The sequence below is a fragment of the Diabrotica virgifera genome, chromosome 6, assembly GCF_917563875.1.
Source record: "Diabrotica virgifera virgifera chromosome 6, PGI_DIABVI_V3a".
In the NCBI taxonomy this organism is placed as follows: domain Eukaryota; kingdom Metazoa; phylum Arthropoda; class Insecta; order Coleoptera; family Chrysomelidae; genus Diabrotica; species Diabrotica virgifera.
Window position 1 is genome coordinate 82472711 of NC_065448.1, and position 22543 is coordinate 82495253.

Here is a 22543-nt window from a genome sequence, read left to right on the forward strand (position 1 = left end):
ATATACGATTTTTAACTGTTCTGACAACCTCGGTAACTTTTCCCATCTGATGCAAAACAACTTCGTTATGAATTCGATCCACCCAACTTATTCGTAGGATTCTCTGATACACCCAGATTTCAAAACCTTCTAGATTCTTGAGAAGTGTATCCTTTAAAGTCCAACCTTCGACACCACACAAAAGAGTAGAGAGCACAACATCTCACTAATCTAATTTTCAGACTTCAAGTAATACTGTCTCCACCTAACAGCTTCTTCTGCATTTTGAAGGCTACTAACACATATCTTGAAGAATGCAGCTCTGAAGAGCCACTTGGTAATAGGTTATTTAATTTACATTTTCTAATTATTATTCCCGTTTTTGCTGCAAACCCTAGTGATGTTGATTATATTTACTTTCGTATTTGTTACAAATCGTTACTTTTGTACAAAGTAATCATTTACAGTATTCATTACTTTGATTACTATGATTAATTTTGTAACTTTTGTATTTGAGTACCGGTAATCATATCGAGAATCATATTTCTCAGTAGGTAGGTATTTTGTATAAAGTAATCATTTACAGTATTCGCTACTTTGATTACTATGATTACTTTTGTATTTGAGTACCGGTAATCTTATTGAGAATCGTATTTCTCAGTAGGTAGGTATTTTGTATATGTAGGTATTCCGATATAACGACGACCTTCACCGATCCGTTTAAGGAACAAAATTGATTAATTACTCTGATTACTTCGTTACTCAAATCAGAGTAATCAGAGTAATCAATAGTCGTTACTCGCTCTAATACGATTGGTACGAAGTAACGAAGTAATCAGAGTAATCAAAGTAGATATAATAGTTGCTACTCACTCTGATACAATTGGTACGAAGTAATCAGAGTAATCAAAGCAATGATTTGCCTTTCTGTATAGTAATCGTTACTGTCGGTATTCGTAAGTAACGAGTACTTTCTAATAAATAGTTACTTTTTCAACATCACTAGCAAACCCAGGTACCTAATCGAATTCAGTTAGGATGGTACATAAAAAATATTAGTTATTTAGCTATTATTTGAGTACATATAAAATTATTATCAGGTTTAATCAAATGCAAGTAAAGCAAAAATTTAGTCAAGCCAACTGTGGAGCAGAAATATATTCTAATAAGGTGGATTGTGCTTTTTTAGATAGCTTCAAGACTGAAGTAAAAGTGGAACCCAAGAGAGAAAGTACACATGATACAATTGTTTATACAGACTTAAATGAATACTCATTAAAATTTGAAATAGATGCAGATGAAAAGAAACTTATCCCAAATGAAGAAGAACAATCAAAAGAAAAAGGTAAGTGTATATCAAGAATTTATAAAGTTGGTCCACTAGATCTTTGCACAAGTTTAACATTACTCACGAATTATTTTTTATATTACGTCTCTTTCCTACTCACAAAAACTAAAACCATTAGCTTGCCACCAGGGCACAAAATATCCATGATATTTATATAAATATCAAAATATCGGATATATATGATACATATCCGATATATATTATCCAAAATGTGATATTTATTTGATATTTATGATATTTTGGAAAAAATTTCAATAGAGAAACTAAATTGGCCAAAATAAGATTCTAAATGTAGAATGTAACATTATAAAAGATATATTTTTACTTAAATAAAAAATACAAAAATATAAACGTACGTATGGTATTATGTTACATAAACAGAAAACAAAATAATATGAGTATCCAAGTAAGAACTAAATTAACTAAAAATATTGAAAACATTAACTTAAACATATGTATAGGTATGTAATTCTATTTTTCCAAAATACCTTAAAATTCTGAACATTTAAAAAACAAAATCAAAATTTAGAAAATTAATTAAGATGATGGTTCAACATCGGAAGTGTCTGAATCAAAACCAGTAAAGCACCCAAGACTTAATTCTGCCTCTGCATTTTCCCTTCTTTCAGTTTTCCCAAATTATTGTCATGTTTTTGGTATGAAGGACTGTTTAAATATTTAAACATGAATACAAGTTTAGCAGCCTTTTCGGTTCCTAAATTATTTCTTAATTTGTAATGCCCAAGTCCAAAGCTTGAAAAGCCCCTTTCAATGCCTGCCGTTGAGGCTACTGCTTTAAGTAATTGGTTAATTCGTTCGAGAAATATGTTTTTATCAGGCCAAGCAGATTGAGAGATTGGAACAGACCTCCACCATAATCATGGAGATGTTTTTTTTTTTGTTGAAATGTGGACCATACATTAAAGACGAAAAAGGTTTAGACGAAGTTAGGGCCATTACAAACGGAACAAAATCTGTGTTGATTGAATTTAAATGCGATGGTCCAGTAAGTTTGCCAAAAAATGCAGTTGCGACGTTACCGCTTTTTAACCTTTTTAAGATCTAAAAATTAGTAAGAAATAAAATACTGATATATATCACGATATATATAATATAAATATCGTGATATATATCACGATATATATCGTGATATATATCAGTGGATATACAGGGTGTCCCGAAAAGAATGGTCATAAATTATACCACAGATTCTGGGGTCAAAAATATGTTGATTGAACCTCACTTACCTATATACAATAGTGCACACAAAAAAAGTTACAGTCCTTTGAAGTTACAAAATGAAAATCGATTTTTTTTTCATATATCGAAAACCCTTCGAGACTTTTCATTGAAAATGGAGATGTGGCATTATTATCGCAGCAACATCTTAAAAAAAAATTAAAGTGAAATTTGTGCAACCCATAAAAATTTTAAGGGGGTTTTGTTCTTTAAACCCCCCCAAACTTTTGTGTACGTTCCAATTAAATTATTATTGTGACACCATTAGTTAAACAAAATGTTTTTAAAACTTTTTTGCCTCTTATTACTTTTTTGATAAGCCAGTGTTTATCGACCTATTTTGAATATTTGTCGAATCCACCACATATTTGTATATGGTTAAGTACGATTATAGAGACCTGTTAATAATCTGAAAATGTATTTATAATTTACATTTTTAGGTATATTTTGAAAAAGAAGCCACATCTCGATAAAAGGTGATTTGTCAAAAAAAGACTAAGAGGCAAACAAGTTTTAAAAACACTGTGTTTAACTAATGGTACCACAATAATAGTGTAATTGGAACGTACACAAACATTTGGGGGGTTTAAAGGAACAAAACCACCATAAAATTTTTATGTAAATATATTTAAAAAGAAGCCGCATCTCGATAAAAACTGGCTTATTGAAAAAATAATAGGAGTCAAAAAAGTTTTAAAAACGTTGTGCTTAACTGATGATACCACAATAATGAATTAATTGGAACGTATACAAAAGTATGGGGGGGGGGTTTAAGGGAACAAAACCCCCATAAAATTTTTATGGGGTGAACAAACTTCACTCTAATTTTGTTTTAAGATGTTACTGCCATAAGAATGATACATGTCAATTTTCAATAAAAAATCTCTAATAGTTTTCGATATATTGAAAAAAATCGATTTTCATTTTGTAAGTTCAAAGGGCTGTAACTTTTTTTATGAGCACTTTTGTACTAAGGTAAGTTAGGTTCAATCGAACTATTTTTGACCGCAGAATGTGTGGTATAATTTATGACCAATCTTTTCGGGACACCCTGTATATCCTCGCACCCTGCTTGCCACCTATCCATACACAACACTATGCATTGAACAAAAACATCCATGTAATGATGGTCAGTGATTGATTTATCTACTGACCATTGTAAATTTTGTTTTGAAAAAAAGTTTGTAGTAAATTATTGGTGATAGTATAATATGAGGTCTACTTGTGCATATCTATTATAGTGGGAAGAATAAACAAATTTTGTGGCTTATTCCCAACAAAAATATTAAATTGATATAACAAAGTACCCGTGTTGAGCTGCCCCCCCCCCACTTGCAAAAATTAAAAAACATATAGCCCTGATTTATGAGCTATTTATGAGCTTTCATATTCCGCAAACTAAAAATTTTGAGCTCGTTCCACTGAGCTGGAATTTAATACTTTAGTGGGGGGGGGGGGCTGAGTCAGCCCCCCCACTACTTAAAAATAGGAATATTGAATCGGTTTTTGCGGCAGAATTACGAGCTATTTATGAGCTCTTGAAATTATATAGTTTCGATTTTTGAGCTCATCCCCTTCACCCCCAAACAACCCTTTAATTGATTTAACTTAAGAGAAAAATGCTGAGAAAACTTAAAATATATCGTATTGCGGATATAATTCCTATAGCTTATATACTCTAAGAATAAACTATTAAATCACGTGCATTTCAATTATTGAGCTACAACCCCCTCGCAAGAAAACCACCCTATCTTGTAAAGTTGTACTTAAAATGCATTAAATTAATTATTTGGCTACTACATATCATTTAATAATTTATAAGCTTCCAAATTACGCGCATTTAGATCAGTAAATTGCAATTTATTTTGTATAGTGCAGTCACTGAAGGTAAAAATCAACGATTACCTTCAATTTCGGTGAACCTTCATCGATTTTCACGAAAATTGGTCAGTGGTTAGAGGATACGTCAAGAAACAAAGTTGACATGGTACCACCTTGCGCCTTTATCCTGAGGGTGGATACCGCCCCTTCTCGGGGGTGAAAATTATTTTATAAAAAATAACTACACAAATCAATAAAAGAACAAATTAAAAGCAAAATTTATTATAAAAAGTTATTAAAATAAGTCAATACTTTTTAAGTTATTAAAGACCAAAAATTTTAATTATTCGTGAAAAAAATGCATGTTTTGAAGCGGTTTTTCGTAAATCACTGAAAAACTGTCAGTTTTTACAAAAAAGTTAATAGTAGTTTAATTCGTATAGCTTATATTCTAAGAATAAACTCTTAAATCACGCGCCTTTCGATTATTGAGCTACAACCCCTTCGCAAGAAAACCATCCCATATTCCCGGCTTAAGAGAGAGTTGTACTTAAAATAATTTAAATTAATTATTTGGCGACTAGATATCGTTTAATAATTTATGAGCTCGCAAAATATACGCATCTCAATTATTGAATTGCCAGTTTCTTTCTATAGTGCAGTCACTGAAGGTAAAAATCAACTATGACCTTTAATTTCGGTAAATCTCCATTCATTTTCACGAAAATTGGTGAGCGGATTTTGATGCTATCAACTTTTTCTGGAGCTTATTTTTGATAGGTATTTCTAAGTACTTTGACAAGTATTTAGTACCTAAATGTTATAAAATGCATCTCTTTCCCGTTATTTAAGCTTGGATCCTTAGATTTGAACAGTCGCAGAAAAAAATATACATTTAATTACCAATAACTTACTTTAAATTAACATTAAAGGGTTTTTCAAGTAAGCAATTTATTAAATTTTTTATTAGGTTCAATTTTAGTGATGAAAACTTTTTTGTAAAAACTTACAGTTTTTGAGTTATTTATGAAAAATCGCTTTAAAGCATGCATTTTATTTCACAAAAATTAAAATATTTGATCTTTAATAACTCAAAAAGTATTGATTTATTAATAACATTATATAACAAATTTTGCTTACAATTTGTCCCTCTCTGGATTTGTGGGGTTATTTTTAATAAAGTAATTTTCACCCCCGAGAAGGGGTGACATATGCTCCAGGCTAAAACCGCAAGTTGTTATTGTCAATTCGTGAAAATGAATGGAGATTTACCGAAATCGAAGGTCATAGTTGATTTTTACCTTCAGTGCCTGCACTATAGAAAGAAAATGGCAATTCAATAATTGAAATGCGTATATTTTGCGAGCTCATAAATTATTAAACGATATGTAGTCGCCAAATAATTAATTTAAATTATTTTAAGTACAACTCTCTCTTAAGCCGGGAATATGGGATGGTTTTCTTGCGAAGGGGTTGTAGCTCTATAATCGAAAGGCGCGTGATTTAAGAGTTTATTCTTAGAATATAAGCTATACGAATTAAGCTACTATTAACTTTTTTGTAAAAACTTACAGTTTTTCAGTGATTTACGAAAAACCGCTTCAAAACATGCATTTTTTTTCACGAATAATTAACATCTTTGATCTTAAATAACTTAAAAAGTATTGACTTATTTTAATAACTTTATATAATAAAATTTGCTTTTAATTTGTTCTTTTATTGATTTGTGCAGTTATTTTTTATAAAATAATTTTCACCCCCGAGAAGGGGCGGTATCCACCCTCAGGGTAAAGGCGCAAGGTGGTACCATGTCACCTTTGTTTCATGACGTATCCTCTAACCACTAACCAATTTTCGTGAAAATCGATGAAGGTTCACCGAAATTGAAGGTAATCGTTGATTTTTACCTTCAGTGACTGCACTATACAAAATAAATTGCAATTTACTGATCTAAATGCGCGTAATTTGGAAGCTTATAAATTATTAAATGATATGTAGTAGCCAAATAATCAATTTAATGCATTTTAAGTAAAACTTTCTCTTAAGCCGGGAAGATAGGGTGGTTTTATTGCGAAGGGGTTGTAGCTCAATAATCGAAATGCACGTGATTTAATAGTTTATTCTTAGAGTATATAAGCTATAGGAATTATATCCGCAATACGATATATTTTAAGTTTTCTCAGCATTTTTCTCTTAAGTTAAATCAATTAAAGGATTGTTTGGGGGTGAAGGGGATGAGCTCAAAAATCGAAACAATATAATTTCAAGAGCTCATAAATAGCTCGTAATTCTGCCGCAAAAACCGATTCAATATTCCTATTTTTATGTAGTGGGGGGCTGACTCAGCCCCCCACTAAAGTATTAAATTCCTGCTCAGTGGAACGAGCTCAAAATTTTTAGTTTGCTGAATATGAAAGCTCATAAATCAGGGCTATTTGTTTTTGATTTTTGCTAGTGGGGGGGGGGGGGCAGCTCAACACGGGTTAACAAAGTATTAATTTGTAAAATTAAAATAAGAATTCTTCTAAATTTATACATTTTATTCATTTTGTAAAGATTTTTTTGCTAGCGCTGTATACCTGTATGGCTAAACAACACCGTAATATTTTTTCAGAATGGTTTTTGCACCATTGTTGGCAAAAACTAAGGTTTTTTTCAAAAAAACAAAATAACCAGGTTTTTTGGTTCAAACCAGGTTTATTTGATACAAAGTATTATAAGTATAAATACTTTAAAAATGAATAAATTATTTTATAACCTAATAGTAATAAACAATGAAAATATTAAGACAACTTTTATTTTTATTTACACACACAAATAATTAATACAACAATGAAACATCTTTAAACGTAAATAATATTCAAATAACTAAGTTCGAAAATACAAAAATATAATTTATTTATCTTTAGCACAGATTAACCCAACATGTTGGGTTAATCTGTGTCTTTAGTTTCTTCATTTGCAGGAGATGTATTAAAAACTTTAAATAAAAACACCAGTTTGGTTTTTTTCTTAAAAAACCAGTTGGTTTAAACCAGTTTGGTTTTTTCTTAAAAAACCAGTTGGTTTAAACCTTGGTTTAAAACCAAGGTTTCAAGCATGCTGGTTTAAACCTGCCAACCCTGGTGTGCACACAATGAAAATCTGTATAAAGTGAATAAAACGCATACATCAGAAGAATTATTTTAATTTAAAAACTAATTATTTTGTCATATCAATTTACTATTTAGTTGGGAATAAGCCAATTTTGTGGCTTATTCCTAATTGAAATAGTAAATTGATATGACAAAATATTCGTTTAAAAAATTAAAATATACATTCTTTTGATTTATGCATTTTTTTCACTTTGTAAAGATTTTTTTTCTGGCACTGTAATATACAGCTATAGCAGAAACGCAACGGTAGACTACATACTCTCATCATCATTGAGATGGTAGATGAAAGGGTAGACTTATATTCCATATAAGTTTGGTTGTGTATACATATTTTTTAACAAACAGTTGTTATAGCGACTAACTGTTACCCTCATGTTTGATTTATTAGGGTAAGAATTTATTTCCCAGCCCGAAATGGTGGATGTGTGAATTATTCGTAAGGGGATTTTTCCACATTCTCTATTTCATTTGTTGGATTTCGTACGAGTGGTCGTTAAACCAGTACCTGTGGATCTTTTGATCACTGAGTGTGTTTCAAAGATCTACATCTTTTGTTTTTTCATAAAGAATTTATTTATTAGTTAATAACAAATTTTTTTAACCTCTAAATTGACATTTAAATATATAAATATGGCTAAAACCACGTCAACTGAGTAATATAAAATATTTTTTAAAGGTTCTTATTTTTTTTATATAATATTTTTGCTTCATGTTACATTTTCTTGGAAAAATCTGTGCGACTGTCTCTTTTGTTTCCTAACATTTTAGTCTTCTCATGTCGCATTTTTTGTTACTATTTTTTTGTAACCTTCTTAAATCTAAACCTAAATTTACCAACAACAGAAACATGATCTGACGATATGTCAGCATCATAATATACACTAAGCGCCAAAATTTAACGCACCACCTTAAAAATGAGACATTTTTAATGTCTCATATTTCCTAAACCTGTTGTCCGATTTTAGTGATTATTTTAATATGTTACAGTTTTATTCTTCAAGAATATGGATGTAATAATATTGTTGCTAAACAGATAAGTGTCATTGTATACCGGGTGTAACAATGATAGTGTGTTTTTTCCTCAAAGTTTGGAACACCCTGTGGAATATTCTAGCGTTTAAAAAATATTGAAATTAAAACTCGACTGTAACCTTAGGCTTTCTTAACATTTCGCTCTTTGATTTATTTGATTATGTTGGATAATAAAAAAGTTAGATACTTTAACAACTAGCAACGTTCTTCATCAATACGGGATGTTTCTAAATAAGTGCAACAAACTATAAGGGGTAATTCTACATGAAAAAATAATGACCGTTTACTTTATAGACATGTGTCCGCAAATGCTTCGTTACCGAGATACGGGATGTTGAATTTTTTCTTACAAACTGCCGATTTATTTATTGCTCTAAAACCGGTTGAGATATGCAAATGAAATTTAGTAGGTTTTAAGAGGTAGTTATTACGCATTTTTTGACGTACGACTAAGAATTTTATATTCACCATTGGCGTGCATACGGGTCATATTACTAGGTCATATTGCCCGTATGCACGCCAATGGTGAATTTAAAATTTTTAATTGTATGCCAAAAAATGCCCACTAGCTACCTCTTAAAACCTACCAAATTTCATTTGCATATCTCAACCGGTTTTAGAGCAATAAATAATTCGTCAGTTTGTAAGAAAAAATTCAACATCCCTTATCTCGGAAACGAAGCATTTGCGGACATATGTTTATAAAGCAAACGGTCATTATATTTTCATGCAGAATTACCCCTTAAAGTTTGTCGCACTTATTTAGAAACACCCTGTATTGATGAAAAACGTTGCAAGTTGTTAAAGTACCTAACTTTTTTATTATCCAACATAAGCGAATGAATCAAAAAGCAAAATGTTAAGATAGCTTAAGGTTATAGTTGAGTTATAATTTCAATATTTTATATACGCTAGAATATTCCACAGGATGTTCCAAACTTTGAGGAAAAAACACAGTATGATTGTTACACCCGGTATACAATGACACTTATCTGTTTAGCAACAATATTATTACATCGATATTCTTTAAGAATAAAGCTATAACATATTAAAAAATCACTAAAATCGGACAACAGGTTTAGGAAATATGAGACATTAAAAATGTCCCATTTTTAAGGTGGTGCGTTAATTTTGGCGCTTAGTGTGTATTTACTTATATTCAATAAAAACACAATAATTTTCCATTAATACGGTTTAAATATTTATTTATAGTCTGGGCATTATCAGAGAATAGGCCATTTTTGGGAAAATTTATTTACCAGCAATTTTATTGCTGGAATCAAATCTCATGATTCTATAATATAATATATTATATATTATAATATATTATATTAATAATATAGGTATGCAAAGTCCACAGATAGTGTGCTACTTTTTTTATAAACAAAATGGCGCCACAAATCAGGTTTTTTAATTATTGCTCTATAACTCCAAAGATTTTAGCTTTACACCAAAAATACTCAAATAAAAATTGACCGTTATTAAATTCTGCATGGAGATATCTTTTTCCCGATTTGATTTGACGAAAATGTTCCTCTAAAAATGCGGATTTTTTCAACAAAATCTTTAATTTTCAACTTAAATTTTAGGTAAGTAATTATTTATCAATAATTAAATAACTTGGTGACATAAAAGCCCTTTTTGTATAGATTACATTTCCAGAAGCCGATGGAAATTGAATGAACAGTTTAGCAACAATTAAATTGTCAATTAAAAATTTACGGTAGCTATAATAACCGTAATAATTATGATATATGAATAACTATGATTTTTGTATATAAAGGCACTATACCTATCTAATTTACTTTACAGAAATGAAATTGGACTATTTAAACGGCTTCAGGAATATTTTGAAATTACATATTAACAATTTTTTGGCTTATAAACAAATAGAATATCTCGGCAACTATTAAATTAAATTAAATTATGGAAGCCGTATTGGAAAGAACGCGACATGACACTTCTTTTAAAAGAAAAAAAAAACGTTTAATTGCGACCAGTGGTTCCTGAGATACAACCGGTCAAAGTTGACCGGCATGTACGGCGAAGATATAGACAGTAAGATGGTAATTTTTGAACCATCACCTTTTTATTTTTGTCCTCTTTCTCCACACAAATTTTCATAACTTTAAAAGACTCTAAATTGACATTTAATTATTTAAATATGGCTAAAACCACGTCAACTGAGTAATATAAAATATTTTTTAAAGGTGCTTGTTTTTTTTTATAATATTTTGCTTCATGTTACATTTTCTTGGAAAAATTTGTGCGACTGTCTCTTTTGTTTCCTTACATTTTAGTCTTCTCATATCGCATTTTTTGTTACTATTTTTTTGTAACCTTCTTAAATCTAAACCTAAATTTAACAACAACAGAAACATGATATGACGATATGTCAGCGTCATAATATATATTTACTTATATTCAATAAAAACACAATAATTTTCCATTAATACGGTTTAAATATTTATTTATAGTCTGGGCATTATCAGAGAATAGGCCATTTTTGGGAAAATTTATTTACCAGCAATTTTATTGCTGGAATCAAATCTTATGATTCTATAATATAATATATTATATATTATAATATATTATATTAATAATATAGGTACGCAAAGTCCACAGATAGTGTGCTACTTTTTTTATAAACAAAATGGCGCCACAAATCGTGTTTTTAATTATTGCTCTATAACTCCAAAGATTTTAGCTTTACACCAAAAATACTCAAATAAAAATTGACCGTTATTAAATTCTGCATAGAGATATCTTTTTCCCGATTTGATTTGACGAAAATGTTCCTCTAAAAATGCGGATTTTTTCAACAAAATCTTTAATTTTCAACTTAAATTTTAGGTAAGTAATTATTTGTCAATAATTAAATAACTCGGTGACATAAAAGCCCTTTTCGTATAGATCACATTTCCAGAAGCCGATGGAAATTGAATGAACAGTTTAGCGACAATTAAATTGTCAATTAAAAATTTACGGTCGCTATAATAACCGTAATAATTATGATGAATAACTATGATTTTTGTATATAAGGGCACTATACCTATCTAATGTACTTTACAGAAATGAAATTGGACTATTTAAACGGCTTCCGGAATATTTTGAAATTACATATTACCAATTTTTTGGCTTATAAACAAATAGAAAATGTCGGCAACTATTAAATTAAATCATGAAAGCGGTATTGGAAAGAACGCGACAGGACACTTCTTTTAAAAGAAAAAAAAACGTTTAATTGCGACCAGTGGTTCCTGGTCAAAGTTGACCGGCATGTACGGCGAAGATATAGACCAGGGCTTCCCAAACTTTTTCGTACTGTGACGCCCTTGGGACTTTGCTATTTTTTTGCGACGCCCCTCATCCCTACCCCCAATAATACTTACAAATTTTAGTACATACTAGACTAGTAACAGGTTATACATTATAGTATTTTTACTACAAAAGCGATATTACGTAGGTCAAAGTTTTTGACGTAAGAGAACTGTCAAAACATTAGAATGTGACTTTTCATTATTGCCATGTTTATAATAAACATGGCAATAATGAAAAGTCACATTCTAATGTTTTGACAGTTCTCTTACGTCAAAAATTTTGACCTACGTAATATCGCTTTTGTAGTAAAAATACTATAGTAACAAAAACACTATTTGAACATTTATAATTTTTATTAGAAATTAATAACGAAATCAAAAGATAGGCACAAAAATAAAAAGGGATATTTATTTATGTAACTGGCTGCTTAATGTGAGGGATGTGCTTGCTTTTTTGAGCACAGCTTATGAAACCGGGGCTTCAGTTTGGAACTTTCCACTCTACATTATAACTGACCTCTAAAAATTTTAGTCTAGAATCACAGGAAAATTCTGTCAGTTGTTCTTCTTCCTATGTTGAAAGTGTCGATTGTGTGGATAACTGGAAAGGGTTTCTGACCCAGTCATATTGCTCCAGATCTTTGGGAAAATATTTCTCAAAGTGTTCGCTCAATAATGACATGTGTTGCGTAAACATATTTTTTAAAGAGGCATCGAGGATTTCTATCGATTTTTCTTGTCGAATACCTTGTAAAGGAGAAAAACTGTCACTTTCTTGATATTCTAATTTTCTCTTCCATAAGAGCAACTTCTTCTGAAACCCAGTAATTTTATCTGCCAATTGCAGGATATGAGTATTGTTTCCCTGCAAAGACTTATTAAGATCATTTAATTTTTTAAATATGTCCAGAGATATGCTAATTTTATTATAAACTCTGAATTAATAAGGTTTTGCGCAATATTATGCGATTCTGTAAGTGGATACGTGTAAAATTCATTTCTGAATTCGTATATATGTGCGAGTACGTTGCCTTTGGACAGCCAACGAGAGTTGTATTAATAAATTAAAGGCATTTCTTCACAAAGTTCTTGAAAAGTCTTGATTTCACGGGTCGTGTGTAGTTCACCACTTTAATAATGCTATCCGTCGCAACACTTAATTCAGGTGTAATTTTTTTGCTAAGGCCTGTCTATGTATGACAAATGTGTCCATTTTACACTTGGACCCTTGGTTTTGATGAGAGCTTGTAGTCGTCCATACTGTCCAGGCATCGCTAGGGCACCATCCGTACACACTCCTACACAGTCATCCCAGTTAATATTATTTTCAGTCATATATCAGTTTAAAATGTCGAATAAAAGTCCGCGCTGACACGCGACGCCCCTGGAACAAAGCCGCGACGACCCAGGGCGTCACAACGCACAATTTGGGAAGCCCTGATATAGACAGTAAAATGGTAATTTTTGAGTCTCTTTTGTTTCCTTACATTTTAGTCTTCTCATATCGCATTTTTTGTTACTATTTTTTTGTAACCTTCTTAAATCTAAACCTAAATTTAACAACAACAGAAACATGATATGACGATATGTCAGCGTCATAATATATATTTACTTATATTCAATAAAAACACAATAATTTTCCATTAATACGGTTTAAATATTTATTTATAGTCTGGGCATTATCAGAGAATAGGCCATTTTTGGGAAAATTTATTTACCAGCAATTTTATTGCTGGAATCAAATCTTATGATTCTATAATATAATATATTATATATTATAATATATTATATTAATAATATAGGTACGCAAAGTCCACAGATAGTGTGCTACTTTTTTTATAAACAAAATGGCGCCACAAATCGTGTTTTTAATTATTGCTCTATAACTCCAAAGATTTTAGCTTTACACCAAAAATACTCAAATAAAAATTGACCGTTATTAAATTCTGCATAGAGATATCTTTTTCCCGATTTGATTTGACGAAAATGTTCCTCTAAAAATGCGGATTTTTTCAACAAAATCTTTAATTTTCAACTTAAATTTTAGGTAAGTAATTATTTGTCAATAATTAAATAACTCGGTGACATAAAAGCCCTTTTCGTATAGATCACATTTCCAGAAGCCGATGGAAATTGAATGAAAAGTTTAGCAACAATTAAATTGTCAATTAAAAATTTACGGTCGCTATAATAACCGTAATAATTATGATGAATAACTATGATTTTTGTATATAAGGGCACTATACCTATCTAATGTACTTTACAGAAATGAAATTGGACTATTTAAACGGCTTCCGGAATATTTTGAAATTACGTATTACCAATTTTTTGGCTTATAAACAAATAGAAAATGTCGGCAACTATTAAATTAAATTAAATCATGAAAGCGGTATTGGAAAGAACGCGACAGGACACTTCTTTTAAAAGAAAAAAAAAACGTTTAATTGCGACCAGTGGTTCCTGAGATACAACCGGTCAAAGTTGACCGGCATGTACGGCGAAGATATAGACCAGGGCTTCCCAAACTTTTTCGTACTGTGACGCCCTTGGGACTTTGCTATTTTTTTGCGACGCCCCTCATCCCTACCCCCAATAATACTTACAAATTTTAGTACATACTAGACTAGTAACAGGTTATACATTATAGTATTTTTACTACAAAAGCGATATTACGTAGGTCAAAGTTTTTGACGTAAGAGAACTGTCAAAACATTAGAATGTGACTTTTCATTATTGCCATGTTTATTATAAACATGGCAATAATGAAAAGTCACATTCTAATCTTTTGACAGTTCTCTTACGTCAAAAATTTTGACCTACGTAATATCGCTTTTGTAGTAAAAATACTATAGTAACAAAAACACTATTTGAACATTTATAATTTTTATTAGAAATTAATAACGAAATCAAAAGATAGGCACAAAAATAAAAAGGGATATTTATTTATGTAACTGGCTGCTTAATGTGAGGGATGTGCTTGCTTTTTTGAGCACAGCTTATGAAACCGGGGCTTCAGTTTGGAACTTTCCACTCTACATTATAACTGACCTCTAAAAATTTTAGTCTAGAATCACAGGAAAATTCTGTCAGTTGTTCTTCTTCCTATGTTGAAAGTGTCGATTGTGTGGATAACTGGAAAGGGTTTCTGACCCAGTCATATTGCTCCAGATCTTTGGGAAAATATTTCTCAAAGTGTTCGCTCAATAATGACATGTGTTGCGTAAACATATTTTTTAAAGAGGCATCGAGGATTTCTATCGATTTTTCTTGTCGAATACCTTGTAAAGGAGAAAAACTGTTACTTTCTTGATATTCTAATTTTCTCTTCCATAAGAGCAACTTCTTCTGAAACCCAGTAATTTTATCTGCCAATTGCAGGATATGAGTATTGTTTCCCTGCAAAGACTTATTAAGATCATTTAATTTTTTAAATATGTCCAGAGGTATGCTAATTTTATTATAAACTCTGAATTAATAAAGTTTTGCGCAATAATATGCGATTCTGTAAGTGGATACGTGTAAAATTCATTTCTTAATTCGTATATATGTGCGAGTACGTTGCCTTTGGACAGCCAACGAGAGTTGTATTAATAAATTAAAGGCATTTCTTCACAAAGTTCTTGAAAAGTCTTGATTTCACGGGTCGTGTGTAGTTCACCACTTTAATAATGCTATCCATCGCAACACTTAATTCAGGTGTAATTTTTTTGCTGCTAAGGCCTGTCTATGTATGACAAATGTGTCCATTTTACACTTGGAGCCTTGGTTTTGATGAGAGCTTGTAGTCCTCCATACTGTCCAGGCATCGCTAGGGCACCATCCGTACACACTCCTACACAGTTATCCCAGTTAATATTATTTTCAGTCATATATCAGTTTAAAATGTCGAATAAAAGTCCGCGCTGACACGCGACGCCCCTGGAACAAAGCCGCGACGACCCAGGGCGTCACGACGCACAATTTGGGAAGCCCTGATATAGACAGTAAGATGGTAATTTTTGAACAATCACCTTTTTATTTTTGTCCTCTTTCTCCACACAAATTTTCATAACTTTAAAAGACTCTAAATTGACATTTAATTATTTAAATATGGCTAAAACCACGTCAACTGAGTAATATAAAATATTTTTTAAAGGTTCTTGTTTTTTTTTTATAATATTTTTGCTTCATGTTACATTTTCTTGGAAAAATCTGTGCGACTGTCTCTTTTGTTTCCTTACATTTTAGTCTTTTCATATCGCATTTTTTGTTACTATTTTTTTGTAACCTTCTTAAATCTAAACCTAAATTCACCAACAACAGAACCATGATCTGACGATATGTCAGCATCATAATATATATTTACTTATATTCAATAAAAACACAATAATTTTCCATTAATACGGTTTAAATATTCATTTATAGTCTGGGCATTATCAGAGAATAGGCCATTTTTGGGAAAATTTATTTACCAGCAATTTTATTGCTGGAATCAAATCTTATGATTCTATAATGTAATATATTATATATTATAATATATTATATTAATAATATAGGTATGCAAAGTCCACAGATAGTGTGCTACTTTTTTTTATAAACAAAATGGCGCCACAAATCGTGTTTTTTAATTATTGCTCTATAACTCCAAAGATTTTAGCTTTACACCAAAAATACTCAAATAAAACTTGACCGTTATTAAATTCTGCATAGAGATATCTTTTTCCCGATGTGATTTGACGAAAATGTTCCTCTAAAAATGCGGATTTTTTCAACAAAATCTTTAATTTTCAACTTAAATTTTAGGTAAGTAATTATTTATCAATAATTAAATAACTTGGTGACATAAAAGCCCTTTTTGTATAGATTACATTTCCAGAAGCCGATGGAAATTGACTGAACAGTTTATGAATAACTATGATTTTTGTATATAAAGGCACTATACCTATCTAATGTACTTTACAGAAATGAAATTGGACTATTTAAACGGCTTCCGGAATATTTTGAAATTACATATTACCAATTTTTTGGCTTATAAACAAATAGAAAATGTCGGCAACTATTAAATTAAATCAAATCATGAAAGCGGTATTGGAAAGAACGCAACAGGGCACTTCTTTTAAAAGAAAAAAAAACGTTTAATTGCGACCAGTGGTTCCTGAGATACAACCGGTCAAAGTTGACCGGCATGTACGGTGAAGATATAGACAGTAAGATGGTAATTTTTGAACCATCACCTTTTTATTTTTGTCCTCTTTCTCCACACAAATTTTCATAACTTTAAAAGACTCATATCATATATTATAATAATAAAAACTATCGATATTACCAGTGAAAAATGACAAAAATTCCAAAATTCCAATAAAAAATTAGAAAAAAAATGGAATCTCAAAGTTGCTTTTATTTTGTAATATTAAATTAATTTATTTGTAAGAAAATAAAACTACATATTTCTTCCAGTTATAGATTTTTTTTAAGACAAACCTACCACAAGTGTACCTTTTAACGTTTAAAATATAATAAATATTCTCATTTGAAAGCTGTATAATTATTTAAGCAATCTTTGTGTTAACAAATTAAAAACTTCTGTTATAATGAATAAATAAATTTATTATAACAAAACAATAGTAACTTTGACATTTAGTAATTCGTTAGTTAGGTGGCTCTACTCGAGTTACTTGGTAACAAAAAAAAATTAAGAAAATTGCTCCATGGGAAACTGAAAAAATGTACCTATGTTTTGAACGTATACCGATTTTGAACTTTGAGATATAATTTTCTCCTACCTAATTTTTGATTGTAATTTTGGTATTTTTGGCATTTTTCACTCGTAATACTAATAGTTTTTATTATTATAATATGTTATGAGTCTTTTAAAGATATGAAAGTTTGTGTGGAGAAAGAGTATCAAAATAAAAAGGTGATGTTTCGAAAATTGCCATCCTATTGTTTATATCTTCGCTGTACATGCCGGTCAACTTTGACCGGTTGTATCTCAGGAACCACTCATTACAATTAAACTTTTTTTCTTTTAAAAGAAGCAGCCTGCTGCGTCCTTTCTAATACCGTTTTCATAATTTAATTTAATAGTTGCCGATATATTATATTTGTTTGTAAGCCAAAAAATTGTTAATATGTAATTTCAAAATATTCCTGAAGCCGTTTAAATAGTCCAATTTCAATTCTGTAAAGTACATTCGATAGGCCTTTCGATATAGTGCCTTTGTATCCAAAAATCATAGGTATTCTTATGTATCATAATTATTATGGTTATTATAGCGGCCGTAAATTTTTCATTAACAATTTAATTGTTGATAAACTGTTCATTCAATTTCCATCGGCTTCTGGAAATATAATCTATACCAAAGGGCTTTTATGTCACCAAGTTATTTAATTATTGATAATTAATTAGTTACCTAAAATTTTCATTGAAAATTAAAGATTTTGTTGGTAAACCCCGCATTTTCGGGGTTTACCAGGTTTACCCCGGTTTTTGGTGTAAAGTTAAAATCTTTGGAGTTATAGAGCAATAATTCAGTTATTAAAAAAAGCACGATTTGGGGTCGCCATTTTGTTTATAAAAAAAGTAGCACACTATCTGCGGACTTTGCATACCTATATTATTAATATATAGAATCATAAGATTCGATTACAGCAATAAAATTGCTGGTAAATAACTTTTTTCTTCAAACGTCAAATAATGATGACATTACTTATCTAACTTGATCCTGTCAAAGTTTGATGTCTCCGCCGGCAGCAGTTTTTTTTTTCCATTTCTTTACGGCGGAGGGAAAAATGTTGTCATGGCAACAATATGAAACATGTCACAAAGCAACAATACAAATGTCATTAACAACAATTAAACATCATTTTTATTTATAGTAATATTAAAAGTACAATTAGTTAATGAGGCATTTTCAAAATTGAAACCGTGCAAAAATCTTCCCGACTCTTGATACGCATTGGTAATTGTTGATGATACTGATGGTCGAGCACAACTTTCAGCAATCATTCCCGATGTTGGCGAATCATGACTTAATTATTTTAAGTTCTAACATCTAGACGACTTTGATAGTTTTCACAGTTAATTTCGAGTAAAAATAGCGTATGAATTGTACTATTTATGGTTGAAAATTGCTACGTTTGAAGAAAAAATAGTATACTTTATTCGGCAAAGAAGCGACTTTTCTTGACTTGCCCTCTATTACGCGCCTCACTTCGTTCGGCGCGTAATATCGGGCGCGTCAAAAAAAGTCATGCTTCTCCGCCTCATAAAGTAATATACTATTCCTTGTATTTTGCTAATTAGCCCAGAATATTACTGTGTGCTTGTTATTGGACAATCTATAGGTTTCCAAAAATTTCCAATAGGTGAAATAAAAGAGAAGTATAAAAATGACCAGTGTAATATTAGCCATTTTCTAATTCTTACAACTGACGCCGACGCACAGTGGTGAATTTTGCCGAAAACCTGGCCAAAATGCAAACATTTAAGTTTATAGATATACCCCGAGAAATTTTATATGAATATTGCTCTGTAGGTTTCTGAGGATCATAAACGGCCATTGAGGGTAGAACAATACAAGCATATCACATATTTATATTAGTGTAAAGTTGGGATTGAACGAAAGCGGACCGAATAAAATTAAAGTGTGTTATACAATTGAGGCATTGTTAGGTTTTTGTTTAAAACTATAGACGTGTACTATTTTGTTCTTTTATAGTGGAGGTAAGAGACTCTTTCGGTAGGTAAGTGGAGTATTTCAATATACTTTTTAGATTATTTTTCCTAACATAAACTTTATTTACAACATATTTACAAAATGATGACAAGAATGTTCAATCGTTTTCTGTTTACCAAGTTTTAAAATGGGAAAAGTAAAAAAGTCAGCTTTGGTCAGCAAAGATTTTTTGCAAAGATTTTTTGACTCTTTCGGTAGGTAAGTGGAGTATTTCAATATACTTTTTCGATTATTTTTCCTAACATAAACTTTATTTACAACATTTTTACAAAATGATGACAAGAATGTTCAATCGTTTTCTGTTTACCAAGTTTTAAAATGGGAAAAGTAAAAAAGTCAGCTTTGGTCAGCAAAGATTTTTTGCTTAATAAATAAATCAATATGTTTATAAATATTCCTTAAGAAATCATCTGCAACAAGTTGCAAACTTAGCGGAATTCTTCATTTAAAAAAACAAAGCAGCTGATCCAGTAAATTTACAGTTTTTTTACACAAGAACCGCCGTTTTTTGTTATTTTTTTTTTTTTTTACTTTCTTCTTCTTTTTTTTATTCTTTAAGGCCTTTTACCTTTATGTATAGGTATATCTTTTTGCTTTCTTATTTTTATATATTTTTAATAATTTTGGTCATGTGAGTCCAAAAATTTTTCCTTTTTTAAAAATAAAATGCATAAACGATACTTTATATTAAGAAGCCAAAAATAGGTAGGTTCACTCTTAATACATCTTAATTGTTTTGTAAATGGATCCGATTAATTATAATTATTACCTCCCAATGTGTGGCTGCTTAACACAAAGTTTCGTTTATGCATTTCATTTTTAAAAAATTAAAATTTTTGGCTCACGACCAAAATTATTAAAAAATATAAAAATAAGGAAGCAAAAACATAGGATTATACATAAGAAAGGACTTAGAGATTAAGAAAAAGAAGAAGAAATGAAAAAATAACAAAAAACGGCGGCTCTTGTGTAAAAAAACTGTAAATTTACTGGATTAAATGCTTCATATTTTGTTCTTACTTTATTAAATAACTAACCATATAACATTAAATTCTCTTAGTGTAGAAATTCTCCAGCATGTTATATTTTTTTAAAATGAAAAATTCCGCTAAGGATGCATCTGGCTGCAGATGATTTTTTGAGGATTATTTATATACATTTTGAACTATTTATTAAGAAAAATATCTTTGCTGAGCAAAGTAGACTTTTTTACTTTTCCCTTTTTAAAGCGTGGAAAACTTAAAACTATTGAAAATTCTTGCCAATATTTTCCAAATATGTTGTAAATAAAGTACATTTTACGAAAAAAAAAAGAGTTTAACGTAGATATGTACCATATTTTTGTCGGTTTTAAAGCTGCATATGACAGTGTCTTAAGACCAAGTCTCTACAACGCTATGACTCGTCAACCCCATTTGAAATACATAGGGGGTTAAGGCAGGGAGATGCGCTAGCGTGTCAACTTTTTAATAAAGCATTAGAAAAAGTCGTACGAGACGCTAATTTAGATAGCAGGGGGATACAGATATTAAATAGATCTGTTCAAATTCTAGCATATGCAGACGACGTGGACATTATAACAAGAACCAGAGCGAGAACTGCCGAAATCCTAACCGAGCTAGTAGCAGCAGCAAAACGAATGGGGTTACATATAAATCGAAATAAAACCAAATTCATGGCGACTAACACAAACGCAAGAGCTGTAAATGTTGACGCAGATCTAATCATCAATGACCAAAACTTCGAAGCGGTCAAAGAGTTCATATATCTAGGGACATCGGTTAACCCCAATAATAACACATCAGGGGAAAATATTAAAATAATCCACTTACCTCCAAACATAGCATCCACTATAAACTAACAAAATAATACACGTCTATAGTTCTAAATGAAAACTAAACAATGCCCAATATTATTGTATAACACACTTAATTTTCATACTTAATAGGATCTCATAGGCGCCCATACCCATGGGCACGGCCACGGCCCCCTAGCTTTTCTGTTGCTTCAAACTATAATATATTGTCATCCAAAGTATAGAAACTGTAATGTGCAACATCTTCACGTCTAGTCCCTTCCCTAAAAATTTTTTATATGGGCGCCCATGCATGATCTGCTTGTATTGTTCTACTCTTAACGGCCGTTTATGATTCTCAAAAACCTACAGAACAAGGTTCATAAAAAATTTCTCGGGGTATACCTATAAACTTAAATTTTTACATTTTGGCCAGGTTTTCGGCGAAATTCATCACTGTGCGACGTACAGTGGTTCCAAATAACGAAAACGTGGTCATGAACCTTCAAAACCGTTTATTGTTCATACACTTCGGAACTATTTTCGTTTTTGAGGGTTTTTGGTATCGAATGATTACGAATCTGACATTATTTTTTCTGAAAAACAAAATGGCGGATCCAACATGGCGGAAAGAAATTGAAAATATCAATCAAAACGCAATGTTGTTTATTCAATTTGGTAGTTTAAGGTCCCTGATTACAAATCTAACATTACTTTTTTTAAAAACAAAATTCTAGATCCAATATAGCCGAAAGAAATTCTAAAATTTTATTTTAAACGCATATTTGTTTAAAATTTTATATTATAAGGGTCTTTTAAAATTACTGATTACCAATACATTTTGTTTATGAAGTACAGTATCCAGAAACTATTACTTATGTGCAACCGCCCATACATACTCAACAATCGCCAGAATCATGTAATATGCGTCATTTCTCACTTTTATATTCAAACAACTGGCAGCAATGCATAAGCAGTTATAGGTAGCTAAACCAAAGTGATTTTGTATCTTCTTACTATATATTTTAAGATTAATAAACATTAGTCGCAGAATTATGCAGAATTTTGTACTTTTTGAATGTACAGTGAACTCTCCCTTGAACGGACAGTAGTTGCTCCGCAAAAAGTGTCCGTTT

The 22543-nt window shown here is 30.7% G+C and overlaps 1 protein-coding gene across 2 annotated transcripts in view; it reads left to right on the top strand.

Annotated features, from left to right (window-relative positions):
• LOC114342224 (zinc finger protein 664-like) overlaps nucleotides 1–22543 on the top strand; it is a 115020-nt gene that overhangs the window by 12792 nt on the left and 79685 nt on the right. For both annotated transcript variants that reach the window (XM_050653462.1, XM_050653463.1), the window contains exon 2: nucleotides 1169–1324. In XM_050653462.1, the coding sequence (XP_050509419.1) occupies nucleotides 1169–1324 (156 nt within the window). The remainder of the gene's footprint in view (nucleotides 1–1168; nucleotides 1325–22543) is intronic.